Raw genomic sequence first — 17,039 nt, forward strand, 5'->3', positions numbered from 1 at the left:
AAGAGCTGGATTCTATGGGTCCTGTTGTCAATAGTGCTACGTTGAATTTGGTGTGAAGGGTTTTTAGTTTGCATTGTATGTAAATGTGTTGGCTGGTTGTAAAAATTAGTTTTCTCATGCTCCATTATCATTTAGGATAGCATGCACATTAACAAGAAATAATAATAATGACAACAATGATGATGATGTTGTTAATAATAATAATAGTAGTACAAAGCAATCTATCAATCCGTGCGTAGCATGCCTGTTATCTAAGAGACCACCTTTATCTTTCAAACTCCAATTGTTTTGAAATACAAAGTATCCACTATCAACAAAGGGATGGGAGAGACAGTGTGCTTTACAGATCTTTAAATATACAATTTAAGAATAAACACATTACATATGTAAGGTATATTATTTCGATAAGTAATATACTGTAAGTATAAATACTATGCATTTGTCAAAGGTTATATTATTTACAGTAGATGACTTCTACACATACATTCATGAATGTAGTTGTTGTAATCCTACCTGCATGTTAGGTATGCTCTTCTATAGGAAACAACTAGGTATCAACATTATAACATCAATGAATGGTATAAGATCATCTTACCTTAGAAAATGAAAACAAAATGTCTCACACAAAGAGTTAAACAAACTTTATTAAGTCAAACTAACACAGGCAAACATGTTGTCTTACAGCTTAAGTTTCCTATAACTGAATAGTTTCCACCCTTTCCTAGTCAATATTTTTCTTTCCATTTCCTTACCGATGACTAGTTTGTATGTATGGTATAACTGAAGGATCAGAATGAAAAGCGCCTTCTTTGTGCACAGGCATTTATAGTAAATTGCATCCTCAGTATTATTATGTCAAGTAATTACACACTGCAGCTCTTATGCAAGCTAATTATAATGTATGCTTTTCTTCACTCTGTATTGTACAAAGCCATTGATAGATGTCACAGGGTCTTATTCAGTATTTAGGTGCTTGTGCCTGTGTTGTTGTCAGTCTGCTCCCTATTCCACCTTTTCTTGAATTTCATTCATCTTGGTGGAAACTACTTTCCCATCTACCACTTCTTCAATGATTGTCTTCACAACTCTCGTTTTTAATGGATCTAAAAATATAAGAGGAATTTCAATAAGGTTAGATTTGAATTGTTAGTGTACACAGGGTCACATGGTCTTACATATTCAAGGCAATTCATCAGCATAGACTCTCTAGTAAGATGAGGCTTTGTCATCGTGATTTCATGTATGTTTTTTGTAATAAATGTAGCATGTACATGTACAGTATACAGTACATGAAGAAGCTATGCTGCAGTTAGTATAGTATATGTTGATAACTGATTATAGTATATTAAAGAGTGAATATTGAAATTATGGAATACCCCTGTAGCTCAAATAAATGTAATTAATAATAATAATAATATATTTATGTTTTATACCTGTGCTGTACACTTAGGAGACTGTCATGTAAAAGAAGTTACTCTCAGGGATCAATATTTGGAACATTAAAGTTTATACCAATTGATTAGGCTTCCATCATTTTCTGCACACCCGCGCACACAAGAGGGTTTCTGAATACTGTACTCAGAAACCACCCCTAACAATCCAATTTTTTTTTCAGAGACGGAGACAGCACTCTGTCTCCGACCTCTGCTTAACAATGCGGCTCCCTGCACTGCGAACACTAGCCACTGAAGCAATCGGAGGGTAAAAAAGCATCTGATCGCTCAGAGGCCAGCGTTCCCAGTGATGCACTGCACGGGTGACATCATGACGTCACCCTCCAAGTGAGGAGCCTGCTGGATCTAGACAGATCCAGTCAGAAGCAGCGGCGCAGTGGGAGCCAGCCGGAGTAGGAGCCAGCATGGTGAGGTAAGTACTTAGTGCGGGGGGCAGCACTGCATAATGGGCACTACTTTAGGGGGCCCTGCATATGGGGCATTGCATAATGTGAACTACTTTAGGGGGCCCGGCATATGGGGACTGCATAAGGGACACTACTTTAGGGGGACCTGCATATTGGGCAAAACTACAGGGGGCACTGCATATGGGGACTGCATAAGGGACACTACTTTAGGGGGCACTGCATATGGGGACTGCATAAGGGACACTACTTTAGGGGGCACTGCATATGGGGACTGCATAAGGAACACTACTTTAGGGGGCACTGCATATGGGGATTGCATAAGGGACACTACTTTAGGGGGCACTGCATATGGGGATTGCATAAGGGACACTACTTTAGGGGGCACTGCATATGGGGACTGCATAAGGGGCACTACTTTAGGGGGACCTGCATATGGGGCAAAACTACAGGGGGCACTGCATATGGGGACTGCATAAGGGACACTACTTTAGGGGGACCTGCATATGGGGCAAAACTACAGGGGGCACTGCATATGGGGACTGCATAAGGGACACTACTTTAGGGAGACCTGCATATGGGGCAAAACTACAGGGGGCAAAGCATATGGGGCACAAATGCAGGGGTCACATTACAGATACACATAACTAAAAATGGGGGTGTATCTCACATATATATATATATATGTGTGTATATATATGTATATATATATATAATTTTGAAAAAAAAACTAAACATACTGCGTTTGCCACTGCTGCACATACATTTCTAAGCTGGTTAACCTTTCATCCTCATAGTTCTGCATCACTCCATACAAAATAATCATTACTTTTATTGTTAATGGGGTTATTATTGTGCAAGGGAGTTTTAGTGAAGGTGTGCTGAACGTCATCATTACATTAATTACCACTGACTCATTTCCTTTCATGTTGTATGAATGGCTGGAGTTTCTGTAAGTTTCTAGGTAATGTGCTATAATTGATTCCTTTCCTGATTGTAGTGTAACAAACACACCAAATTAGAGTATGTTGAGTTGCTATATATTTATTCACCTAGCTAGCCAATGCTGCCAATAACAAGTACAGAAAACATATATATTTTGAGATTGTCAGAGCATTGTAGTGAGCGCATATAATGAGGATATATAATAAATGGAAAAGATACATCAGACATGAATTGTGCAGTATCATTAGACAGGTATGCAGCAAATGTAGCACACAGGTGTGCGCACTGCATTCTGGGCTGCTAACAGGACAGGATGTGTACACAGCTATCTCCCCTCTTTTACTTAGCTACATATACACCATCTCTACATTCACAGTATTATTTAAGTGCACAGACTATGTATATTCTTATTTGCAATCTAGTAACAAAGTTCTTACATTCCCCACGAAACAATTATTTCATATTTATGAAATCTATTATATTAACATTGACTATGCAATCTGTGTAACCCGTGTATATGACAGCCATTCTTCTTGCTTTCATCGCTTTCATAATGCCTATTGTAATTCTATTCACCATTATGATGTAATATTTCCTACAATACTGTACCTAGTCCTGCATACACAATGAAGTTTAGATATGTTAGCTTCTGTTTACTACCAGTACATTTTGTGTATCAAACCTTCACTTACCTTTCTTTGAATCTACTGATGATGTTTGTGACTTGACTTGCTGTGTATTGAAACTCCTGTGAATATAAAAATTGTAACTCAAATTATTATTATTATATTTGATGGTTCATAGTCCTTTGCGGCTTTAAACTGGCCACTCATGGATTGTTCCAGTAAGTCAGTTCTGTAATTTCTGATGAAATTACCCTGACATCACTGTGTGCTAACCAAAACAATTATTATGTTAATACGAAGCCAATCAGGATTGAGTAAGTTTTGATTATTGTTGCTTGTACATGTTGTTGGCAATGACGCACTGTATCAGTGGGTGTAATCCATTATCTAACAACCATGCAGGATACATTTGTTCAAGTAATGACAATATCTGCATAACAGCCCTCATATATCTTCCAAATAATCTCAAAGGGGTCAATTAAATTAGGTGCGACTAAGTCATGCCACGAGTAAGTGTGGCTACATGTCGCACTTACGGTGCCATCAGACTCGTGGATTTTTGTTGGCAGCCCCATGGGTCTGGAGTGAGTTTGGACTGTAAGGGGGGCAAGTTCCCCTCTCATATGATTGAATTGACGCCAAAGTATTAATAAAGTAATGCTACACTGTTAGGAATAACATGTAGATTAATGTCATGGTTTTGCACATGAATTAAAACAACAATACAGTAATTTGTCACACCAATATAATTGTCTTTACTTTCTCAGACTTCAATTTAGCAATTGGTTAAAGTTTAGTTGTATCAGTTATAACCATGCTTAACCCATAATTCTAAATCCACTCTCTTAAGATCTTTTGCTGTCACTTAATCATAGTCATCTGCAATGAATTTGTAGAGCGCATGTTGTGCTTACCCTAGTTCTCCCTCCAACAAGCGTCTGTAGGTCTCAATCTCCATCTCCAGCCTGGTCTTGATGTCCATAAGACGGAGATATTCTCCCTTCTGTCTTTCCATATCAATTCTGACCTGTTGCAACTGTTCTTCAATGCTGGAAATCTGAAGCTGGAGCTGACTGAGCTGAGCGCAGTAACGTCCTTCTGTCTCTGCTAATGTTCCCTCAAGGGAGCTTCTCTAGAAATGAGAAGGATGTGGAAAAAAGATGAAATCAAAAAGTTTCTCCCAAATTCATGCTAAAGAAATTCTATAAACATTGTCCTGAAATGTGCAAAGCTATCAGTGAACACATTTAATGTTATTTATTAGTTTCACACAAATCTTGCTCATTGTCACAGGTGTCCCAAAAAACCTTCCTTCTGTGAACAGTACATCGGTCAATGAAATAAACCATTCACACTGAATAAATGCTAAATGTTATTTAAATGCTAATTATGGATATTTGATTGTTTTATACAACTCCATGGATGTTGGATAGTGTGGTGCTTTACAGTCATGATATGTGATCTCTATTGAGAAGGATAAGATGGCATAACATTGTCTCATGCTTACCATGGACAACTGAGCCTGTAATTCAATTTCAAGACTTTGTAATGTGCGCTTCAGGTCTGAGATCTCAGTTCGGCTTGTATTGACTTCTTGCACGCCCATGGAAATGTCTTTTTTCAGCTCACTGCTCTGCAATTACATAACAAATACAGAAACCTAAGATTGTCTACATAAAAAATGTAACTCAGAAAAATGAAACATGATCAGTAACAGACACTCTACCTTCTTCAGGAACCAGTCTTCAGCTTCCTTGCGATTCTTCTCGGCCAGTGTTTCATAATCTGCTCTCATGTCATTCAGAAGTTTGGTAAGATCTACTCCGGGAGCAGCATCCATCTCAACATTGACTTGGCCAGAGCTACCTTTGTAGGCATTCATCTCCTAATCAGGCGAAATATAAATATTTATCAATAACCGAACTGTATTTATCCTCAGTGCAGTGGGAAAAGCCGTCATAAGACACAGATATGCCCAGCTATGTTGGCGCGGTGCATCGCACTATGCATAAGCAAGACGCACGCCCGCACTGCATACACGACTCCATAGGAATACATGGTGCGATCGCAGAGCACACCATAGTGAATGCAGGCACGTGGAAACACATGGTGCAATGCGTGCGTACGTTTGTGGAGCAATCATCCACAATGTAGCTGGGTGCATCTGTACATGTCTTGTACATATTCTAGGCACCCATTTTTACTCCATATTAATTTGTTGATTAATGTTGACAATGATGTCATCTATGAAAAGTGCCTGAGACAACATTGGTACTTATTATAGTTTATTTGCATAGCACCACATCATTGTGTGTGCATGTGTGTGCGCAAGCACGCGTGTCCATGTGTGTGTGAAAGCAGAGCTCCCATAGACAACCACAAGAAGCACAATGACAATATAAAGACTCATATACAGCTGGGGTCCTGGACTGGACTGAATAAAACTCATTTTCACATCACCTCAAGTCAGAAATGCTAACCACTGTGCCACCCATTAACCCATATATAATGTATGGCAGTGTACAATTTATCATTGCATTTCTTACCTCCAGATGGTTCTTCTTGAGGAATGCAAGCTCTTCAGTCAGGGACTCAAGTTGCAACTCAAGGTCAGATCTGGAGAGGGTCAGTTCATCCAGTACACGTCGGAGCCCATTGATGTCAGACTCCACACTCTGCCGTAAGGCCAGTTCATTCTCATACCTGAAATAAAATAACAATGATCATATAATAATTACATTTTACTTCAATTAAAATGATGAAATGATGAGTAATTTCCTGCATATGCAGAAATTTCTTGAGTTGTGCGTCAAATGCATCTTTTCACTGGCACAAATAGGGACTTTCAGTTTACAGCGCATGCGCAGAAGCATTCATGCCTATCTCCAGCCGGTTCTCAGTCAGATGTATCTTTGCAGCTTCTGGGTGTTTCCGGACGGGAACTGGGCAGGTACCTTTGCGATCGCACATGACTGTTCCATCTTGTGGGAGTGTCATGGGAGTGTCGTGGGTGTATATCTAAGGCTCCATGTGATTCTGAGTTGTGTATATGGGGAAGGGAAGCCTATCTCAGATGGATCTCTTGCACCCAGCATGTGACTGCTGCAAGTGCTGATACTAATAAGGATGGTTGTGGCTGTGAACAGAGAACAGTTGTAGGAGCAGCTTCCTTCTTGAAGCTGTACGATCCCCACATAGTCCCTACAGAACTTCGTTTTAGTATAAAGTAGTAAATCAGGCTTCCGCAGCATAACTCATATACAGCCACTTTGCGTCTGACTCTAAAGCAGCCCCTATGTTTCTCTGAAGTAAAATGAGGGAATGCTTATTTCACTACGAGAGAATCTATTATGACACACATAAGGTAGCATTTGACTAGGCTGTGATCACCTAATTGCTTTCCATCTCCAGCTCCTCCACGTCCAAGACGTACTCAGTTTTGGAGAGAGAGGAGATACACAATTCTGGTTTTATGTACTGTACTTTGTGAGTAAAGTCAAAAGATAATTACAATTTTTTTGCAACTATGTTTAATGAGAAAAGATCAGAAGAGATGATATGTTCATAGTGCTGATCCTCTTATAAAGAAAGTCATACTCACTTCATTCTGAAGTCATCGGTAGCCAGTCTGGCATTGTCAATCTGGAGGACCACTCTAGCATTGTCTGTACTTCCAGCAATAATCTGTATGACACAAAGATTTGCCATGAAAAGAAAGATCAGCTTTCATGTAACTATGTCCCATCACACAACGTGACTGATTTCATGTGTCAGATACTGCATGTGTCAGTTACTGTATGTAAGCTGTAGTCATATAGCAAATGTTGTGCCAAAATGGACAAGAAATACACGTCAGATATAATTTAAATAATTTTCTAGGTGTTTACACCTTCAGAAAATGTTGTTAGTGTGTATTGTGATTAAAGTGTTATTATTGTGATTGATTATTTATATATTTTATTTAAGTACTTATCTAGCATTGAAAATAATCAAAACATAGGATAAATATTTTTAACCAGTCGTATGTCTTAGTATTTTTATAGAGTATCCCAAATGTATACCTTGGGATAAAGAATCAGAAAAAAGGAATGGTTTAAAGTACTATACACAAAAGCTAATACATCATTATCTTCAGTAACATTCATAAATACTGTGTACATATAGAAATCTAGAAATTTTGGTAGGATTTTGATCATAATGTCATGAACACTATTCTTTTTCAATTAGTTAAAAGACATAAAAGCTTTGTTTTATTTGACTCAACTAAGCCTCATTCAAAAAACAAAATAAGTTAAGTCAGTGATAAATATCATCCAAACAGAATGGAACATTCTATGGTTCTGTCATGGTGTGGAAGATTTAACAAATATCAATAGTAAAAGAAACAGTGGGGGCATTTATGATTAGTAAGACGATTAATGTTGCCCATAGTTTTGAATTAGATGTTTGCTTTTATTTGCTAACCTGTAACTGAAAAAATATAAAATATCAATTTCAATCCAATTGGTTGCTAAGGGTATACACATTTTTAAAGTCACAGCAGTTTTCAGATTTGCCTCTACAGTGCTGTAAATCATTTTACTATGGATTTTTGGTTTAGGAGCCTTTATGTTTATATTATAAACCATGGAAATAAAAACAGCTAAAAGGGAGGCTCTTTCTTTATTATGTTTATGTCTATGTTTACACTAATTATATTATATTTCTATTATTACTGTCAGTTAATATGTTGTCCCTATGATACTGTTTCTCATAATGCACAAACACATCATGTATTGTTAGCTTTCTATGGGATCATGTTTTCATTATTCTTTAGTGTGTATTGGACGTGAGATAAAAGCTTCAGACATAGAAACCATCTCTATGGCAGAATGCCTCAGGGCAGCAGCATGGCAGATGTACTGTATGTAAACAGCTGAAATAGGAACATCCTGCTTCAAAGCATTGTGGTCAACTGAGACAGTAGCTTTAGTATCTCTTTACCACAAAGTAGTCTGTCATTCGTCACCACTGTTATAAGATAATGTAGTACAAATTTCTGTGCATTTAAAACCTTGGCAATAGAGATTACTGTAAAACATATTTTAAAGTTAGAAACATTGAAATTTAGGGAGAGCATTTTACTCCCAATTTACTAAGCGTTGGGTTCTAACCCTGGCGGTTTGGCGGCGATTTTGCTATCCACAGATTTACTAAGACCAAAACCGCAGCAAATTTTAGAATAGAATAGAACAGGGCTGTCATTTAGAAACCTCCACCAAACCCCTAGGGGTTAGAACCCGCCGTCAAACCGTCACCAAACCCCCGGGTTTGGAACCCAACATCAAACTGCCACCAAACTGGGGTTTAGAACCCACAGCTTAGTAAATGTGTCCCTATCTCTCTGTATAGGAACTCACCAATTAGAAGTATTTGAATTTTCATTATACTATCATTCATGTGATAACGTTTGTTATTTGTAGTCATTTTAGTTGTGTATAATAATTTTGTAAGTTTTATGTTGAATTGGGTCTGTCTTATGTAAAACATGCAAAACCGCTGAGCTACAATAAGCTCTTGTCTTTAAATGCAATAAAATTATTTTCGGTTTATACACCTTAAGCACCTCTTGGTAAGTTGATATATACTTTCATCTGATTATAAGTTAGCAACTTTTTAGCAAAGGTGGTAGTTACAGGTAATTTGGGCAGTATGTTAATATTGGATGCACACATATAGTGCTAAAGAATATAAATGAAGTACTGGATTATGAAGATCCATAGTTTATCAGAACCTGTGATCCGTGTTCTCAGCCCACTTTATGAACAACATGAAGTTGAAAGATATCATTCACCTTTATACGTACAAGACATACATTCATTTACCAAAATTATCATTCAGAAAATAGAACTGTGATAAATGCCATGAATGGTACAAGTGCAGAGATACACAGGCTGCAATTGTATTTACTTTTACACTGAAGATGACAATTTGTTTTTGTGCAAATTTTGATTTAAATATTAATTTCATATAAATGTTAACCTATTATATGTGGAGACAAGATGACTAGTTGAAATGAGTTATCTATCTCATAAACATAACAGTAACTTGCCTTGTTCTTCAAATCTTCGATGACTTGGAAGTATTTGGAGTAGTCTCGGGATTGGTTGTTGTTGAGAGCATGATTCTGTTCATACCATTCTTTAATTTTCTTCTCCAGCTCAGAGTTGGCTGACTCTAGTGCTCGCACTTTGTCTAGATAGCTGGCCAGACGGTCATTCAGGTTCTGCATGGTCTGTTTTTCCCCACCGTGCAAGAGACCATCACTCACACCAAAGCCTGAGCTACTACCATAGCTGAAGATGGCATTTTGAGATGAAAATCCTCCACCAAAACCAACTCCAGACAAAGAGCCACTGCTGAATCCTCCATAGCTGCTGGCCCTGTTGCCACTTTGCACCTTCTGGCTGGATGATCTAACCTGATAACTGCTTGAGTGAGACATGGTGTACAGACAAGCACCACCAACAGAGTTGATGTAATATTGGAGGATTGCTTAGTGAGTAGTCCTATCACTCTGATGCAGTGAGGATGCAAGAGTCTGTGCTCAGTGCTTTCTGTGTCACCTTTATATGGTGAAAGTGGGTGGGTCTCTGGGTGCTCATTGTGCACATTCCTCCTTTTCGATTGAGACATTTTTTTTATGGTCTGTTTACTGTACCTGTTAAGCATCTTGTGCCCACCTGTTTAAAACAACAGATGTATCAGGCATCCCTTTTGAAATGTGCCTGGAGCATTTTGTAGTCTAGTACAATAGAGCAGAGGCGGGGTGACATCTAACTTTTACAAGAATACTTTTCCTCTTATAGTGTCTTTACTAATGTCCTGGGCTTGCTGCTGCTTTACACACTATGCCTTAAGGCAGGAGAAGAGGCAATTTTAGCTGTATATTTTACCTATACTCTATCCTACCTGACCACAGTGACCAGCACTCTGTTACAGGTGAAATAACTTTGCCTTTTACACTTTATGTGGTTTAGAGCATCCTGATAATAATTTCTTGTTTTTCACAAATAATATTTTACAGTGTAAGGGCTCGTTACAATTAGGTGTGAAGGGGGCAAGTTGCGTTTGCAACAGCATAGAAATACCGGCAATGGCATCGCAATTCATCCCCATTGCGGCCCAATCTCACAAAGGACTCTTAGGGGCTGCAAACAAAATTATGCGAGTCCGGCAGTACTGTTAGTGATGCATACAGCCGCACTTACTCTCACTCACTGTGAGTAATTCGCAACTAATTGGATTGAGCCCCAAGAAATTTGGGTAATCCTATATATTTCCCAACTAAAAGAACACAGCAATGACTATAATATTACTTCAAAATAATATCTATTCAAAGTAATGTCTATACTAGGTTGCTTATATAAGAGCAGATGGTAGATGAAAGTGTGGCATGGTAGGACAGAGGTTAGGAGTGTTGCTTTCAGTGTCTGTTTCTTTAGTATTTGTATTCTTCCCATGTTGGCATGGGCTGTGTCTGGGTGCCACAGAATCCTCACACAGCCCAGACATTCTGGGAGGTGATGATTCCTGTGGTTTTTGTGTCTATAGTAATTGTTTTACAGCACTCCAGTGGGGCATAACTGTATTTGTCTGTATGTACAATACCACACTCACTGCTAAATTATTTGGTCTTATTAAAATAATGTATGGTAGTAATAATAAGAAGAATAGTATACTGTTGTATATGACATATAACCTAGGGGTCGCTATGTTGTTATTAGTGCTATTTATTGCCCAGTGATATCCTGGGTCCTGGGTAACCGATGGTTGCGATGATCATGATGGTCTCGATGGTGATCCCAGCCTGCGACTTCTGTCGCAGTGCTGGGATTGCAAATGCAGCTGGGGGTGTCATCCACCTATGCCTTTGCATTACTGCAAGGATCGCACTTGCTAAGCTGCCTGCGTGCAGCTTTGCAGTTGCGGTCCTTGCTGAATTAGTTGCAGTCCTTGCTGAATCAGGCCCAGGTGACCCATGAGGTCACGCAAGCCGGCCGCTGCATATGAGAGGCAGAGACCAGGAAATCGCCATTAGCCGACGGAGATCCTGGTCTCTTGTCTCCCCCCAACCGCAGCGACACACCTCCATTTTGGGAAACGGAGGCCATCGCCGACCCCTCCCCGCCCACAAACGGCAGCAGACTGTCAATCAATGACAGTCTGCTGCCAGTATACACATGCGCAGAATGGGTCAGGCGTCTGCACAGATTCCCTATTATCGAGAATCTGCGTTCTGCAGTGCACTAGCTGAATAAGGCCGTGAGACTCAGCAAGCAATAGCTAAGCCACTGATCCAAGGAAAACTTTCTTTCACAATTTTATCTCATCCGTGTACAGTACATTACTTAGTACTATGTACTGTGCAGTTGTCTCCAGGACATGAGCTGACATTATGAAAATTGCTCTTTTTTCAGACTCATTTAGAACTCCTGAAATTATTTGTTAAACAAAAAAAATAATTATCTAAAACACGGTCCTGTTACAATATGCAGTAGGCTATGGATCTGTGTTTAGCGATGTAGCAACAATTAATCATAATATGTGCAGCCAGGGTGTGGCTGCACCAATGTACATCTGCCATTCCTTTAATGCCTCATCACCTTTCTCTGTCATTCACTCTTATTATGATTCCAAATTGTGAAATGAAGTTTCCACACAAGTAAAGGAGATAACCATTATGTACTTGGGTGGGGGCAACATGTTGAACAATTTAGTATCTTGGTATGTGAATTCACAAAACGTCCCAAGGGAGATGATTTATCACTATGACGGGTGAGGCTCAAAGTTATTGCAGCTTTCTATAAAACTGACAGAGAACCCATGATGACATGATCTCCTATTCAGAGCCAGGCACCCATGAAAGCACATAAGAGAGACAATAATAATGTGTACCTAGTCAATTAAATGTTTGGTGCTGTTTAGTGTAATAAGCTTCAGGCACAAATGTGAATTTATTCTAGTTTATGTTATCAGTGTTATGTGTATGGAGAGGCAGAAGGAACTTTCATGGTGACTTAAATTCTGGACTCACATAAAACTGCATCTCCTATAAGATGAATGACTAATACCCCTTTTACACCAGAGCTAAAACCCGGGTAGCTCCTTGGTGTAAAAGGGGAAAGGGTTGGATTGCCGAGTCGAGTGATCCGCCAATCAAACCCAGGTAACTTGCAGGGTTAAACATGGGAATAACCCGTGATACCCTGCAGTGTAAATGGCGCAATCCAGGTTACGGTGACCTGGATCGTGCCGCATGCCTGCCGATTGGCCGGCTTCAGTGGCGCTTGGAGATGACATCATCTCCAAGTGTCCACTTCAACGCCGGAAAAGCCGGGTCTTTGCAGATCCGGCTTCGGTGTGAACGGCGCCAACTCAGGAGTATCCTGGGTCGGCTCCGGAGTAATTCGGGTCTGAGCCGGATTGGAACCCTGTTCCAACCTCCAGGTCAGACCCGGAATTTCGGTCTAAAAGCGGTATTATAGACATAATGGGTCATTTGCAAATCAGTGATGCATTTGTGATGTCCCACAAATACCATTGTGGTGCCACGCAAATTGTTCTGGACAGATTATGCACCAGATTCAAAAGAACTGAACCTGATGAGACTACATATTGCACAGCACATTGGGCAGATAATAGGAAATCGTAAAGGATAAGCTGCACAAAACAGGTATTGTGCATACACAAAGATGTTCCTGGATGTATGTGGTACTGCAGAATGTTATGCCACACAATATGACCAGAGAATTTAAGCTAGTTTGGAAGTGCCATTAAAAGAAACTTTGAAGAAATGTTAACAAAGTCATGTGAGCTACAGTATGCAGGAACAGGTACATAAACAATAAGATACAAATAAGCCTAAATATGCAAAGTAATCCATTGAGTTTAACAGAGGCATATTAAAATATTTATCATTTTAAATATTAGCAGCTCCAATGTCAACCTCTGTAAAGAGTTATAAGAAACATGACTGAGATAGAGAAAGAAGCAGAATATTGGGAGAAATGACACCTGTTGTTTTACTTGTTCTTAAATGTTGCCTGATGAGTTATATAGATATCAGTTATTACAGTCATTGGCACAGTGTGCTTGCTGTACAGCACTGTAGATAATGTTTATAGGGGGTGATTCAGCATCGGACAGAATTGCAAAGCTGCAATTCCATCCTTGCAAATATGCAAATGACACCCCCTTCTTCATTTGCAATCCCAGCACTGCGACCAAGGTCACAGGTTGGGATCACGTTCTCGAACATCGGTGGTCGTTGGTCATGATGGTGGACAATGCCGGGTCTCCAGCCAGTCGGGTAAATCTCAGCTTACTCAGGCTGGCTGGCTTGCGAGGCCAGGAAACTATATCCGTCAACGCAGTCCCTGGCCTTGCCTGTGTAACTCCCGGAAAACAGGGCGGACACGCCCACGTTTCCGGGAACGCCGGCCGCCCCAGCACCACACCTTAAATACCTCTGCCTGTCAATCAGGTAGAGGCATCGAAGGGGTGGCGTGTGATTATGTAGGACCCGATAGAAAATTTAGTAAAGGCGCCTTTACTAAATTTTCTATTAGTACACATATATCTGTGGAGTATCCTGACCCACATTGTACGGGCAGCCCAGACTAGACTGCACTATAATATACACACAATATTGTGTTATTCAGAAGCGCTCACTCGCACAATGGGTCCTGCATACGTGCAGATTCCCGTTAATTCAGCATGGCACTTGCATGCAATGCTGACTCATAGTGTCCTAATTTCTGAAATAGGATGTTAGTTGCTTGTTTGTATGACATATTGAAGCAGCATGTTATGTAAAGTCACCTGAAAATTAACCTTATCTCAGCCAGGTAGGGAGATGCTGTTAGCTCTCCAGGACTTTCTTATGTGTGAATGCATTCCTGGCTCAGCAGTGAGTCTATGTGTGTCTGTGAAAAAGACAGGGTGAAAATGTCTCCAAATAACCAATTATATTGTTGAATCACCAGTTATTATATATATTTTTAGATTACTGCATATTATTGTTCCCTGTAAAACTAACCCCTGTATAACAGTCAGTGCCAGATTAAGGCCCTCATGGGCCTGGAGCTGAAATTTACAAAGGGCCTATTGCGTGCTGCTGCAGGGGGTATGATTACTGATTTGGGGGTGTGACCAGTGGTGTGGGGGTGTGGTCTGGGGCGTGGCTAGCACCATGAAGTATAGCTACCCACCCCACCTACATTCAACTGTCTCAATCTCCCTCCCCTCTTTGATTATATGAACCATATACCACCTGGTTTATTAATAAAATACAACAAATTTTACTAAGAAAGTGTTTTAACAGAAACATATCTGAAAATTGCTAGTTTCCAATATCCACCATTAATATTTACAATTATTCAATATTTACAAAGTAAAAGGTGCAGAACATGAAAACATATAAATAATACTAAATAAATATTAAATAAAGCTAAAATAATATGCACATTATTAAATATTAAATAAATATGAAATATGTGAAGTGTGATTGCAAAAATGGCTCCATAAGTATGGGGCCAAACTGTTAAAAGGTACACGGGCCCTCATTCAGAGCCGTACGCTCTGAGCAGAGCGCACGCTCTGAATGAGGGCCGCCCTCCATGAAAATGGAGCGTCCTCCTGGACGCTCGTATAGCTGTGGGTCACCACCCACAGCCTATACGAGCGTGCATTTTGATGGCCGCGATGGTCGTGACCATCGAAACTGCGAGCCGGGGCCTGCGGTTGAGGTTTTCAACCGCAAGCCCCGGAGTGATTTTGGCTCTATCAGAGCCAAAATCACTCCCACTGACATCACTAGTGATGTAAGTGGGGCCGGCTTCTGACGGGAGGCGTTCCCGTGGGAACGCCCCCGTCAGGGAGGCACGCCCACCAAAGGGGGCGTGCTGTCAATCAACATCGACAGCACGCCCCCTTTGATCAGACACAACGAGCGAAGGACTTTCCTTCGCTCGTCGCGTCTGGCGCATGCGCACGACGGAGCTCCCTCCATCGTGCGCATGCTCAGTGCATAACATCGACCCACTTGCGAGCGGACAGCCGCTCGCGAGTGGGTCTGAATCAGGCCCTTAGTTTGGTAATTATTATGGACCTGATTCACTACGCATCGCAATATTGCGTACGCACGCAGTTCAACTACGATAGCAAGCCAAACCACTGCGATCGCAATGCATCCTCAGCACTACATAAGGGCGCCCACTTTACCATAAGCACATCTGTAATACTTAGCAGAATAGCGAAGCCATCGGTACAATCAAGTACCATCGCGGCCTCACGCACAGTAGGACAAGTCCTGATCTTACTCAGTAATGCTAACAGCCACGCACGCTGAGACCTCACGCTGAGTATGGCTTCGCAGTGACTAATTTATGCACCACCCTGAAACGGCGTGCGAACGCAGTGGCATGCCTGCATTTCCCCAACCACCCCACCGTCACCACCCACAAACAGCACTTCCTGTCAATCACTCTGCGATGGGTCTGCGTAGCCTTCGCAATGGCCGGTTCGCGCCCTGTGATGCGTACTCATGCGCAAAATGCAACAATCGCCCGATTGTGTGCGTAATCGCAATTGCAATCGGTAATGAACCAGGCCCAGTGTTTGTATGCAACCTGATAAAAATGTTAATCTTTCACCTCCCTTCCTATCTCAAATATTAAACTTTTATTTGCCGTTGTCCCAGACATGCAAAAATCAAACATGCTCTCTATATATATTTATAATATATATATATATATATATGTATATATTTCTATATATTTTTATTAACATACTTTTTTTATTATATATAGATATGTATTTTTATGTATATATAAATATATATATACATATGTACTAATATAGATATATATATATATATATATCTGCACAGCATATATAAAATGTGTGTATATATATATATATATATATATATATATACACACACACACATTATATATATACATATATATATATATATATATAGTATAAATGTGTGTATATATTATAAATATTTTCAGTACACTAATTCTGCTCTCCCTGCATTATGTGTACAATGTATACTACTACAGTACAGACAGCAGCAGCCAGGCAGCCTGGCCAGCAGGACTGACATGTACCTTACCTCAGGACTGCTGGACCACCTTCACACTGAGCTGCTGTGTGTGCCTGCTGGGTCTGCCCATGGCCATACTGGTGGATATAGCTGGGGGCGGGGCTGGCTGGGCTGCTTCAGGCTCTTGGTGCGGTGGTGGCGGACGGCAAGCATGTGACGTCACACGCAGTGCGTCACGTGGTGCGGAGGCGGCACTGCCGATTGACTGCGAGTTAGTGGCGCTTGAGGGCTACTAAAGCCCTCCGGGGGCCTCAATCATGTTGTTGCTTTCAACTTTGAGCCACAGGTGCCGCGGGTGGGGTGCGCAGCCAGGGGGCGGGGCCTCGGATAAGCACTGCAGGCTGCTGTAGAAGAGTAAAAAAAACCTGTGTCTACAGCAGTGCATACAGGCCCAGCACAGACCCTTCTGTGTGGGCCTATTCTGATTGTGGGCCTGGAGCTGTAGCTCCATCAGCCC

At 40.7% G+C, this 17,039-nt stretch overlaps 1 protein-coding gene across 1 annotated transcript; it reads right to left on the reverse strand.

Annotated features, from left to right (window-relative positions):
- Positions 1-626: 626 nt before the first annotated feature.
- On the reverse strand, positions 627-10,000 carry LOC148521798 (keratin, type I cytoskeletal 12-like). Its single transcript, XM_088474665.1, has 8 exons — positions 9,521-10,000; positions 7,031-7,113; positions 5,976-6,132; positions 5,156-5,314; positions 4,937-5,062; positions 4,344-4,561; positions 3,496-3,551; positions 627-1,103 (listed from the first exon to the last, which is right to left on the reverse strand). The coding sequence occupies exons 1-8, from the start codon at positions 9,911-9,913 to the stop codon at positions 1,003-1,005; spliced, it is 1,293 nt and encodes a 430-aa protein (XP_088330791.1). The 5' UTR covers positions 9,914-10,000; the 3' UTR covers positions 627-1,002.
- Positions 10,001-17,039: the final 7,039 nt, after the last annotated feature.

This window comes from Taudactylus pleione, unplaced genomic scaffold, assembly GCF_031769625.1.
Source record: "Taudactylus pleione unplaced genomic scaffold, aTauple2 ptg000155l, whole genome shotgun sequence".
Classification (NCBI taxonomy): domain Eukaryota; kingdom Metazoa; phylum Chordata; class Amphibia; order Anura; family Myobatrachidae; genus Taudactylus; species Taudactylus pleione.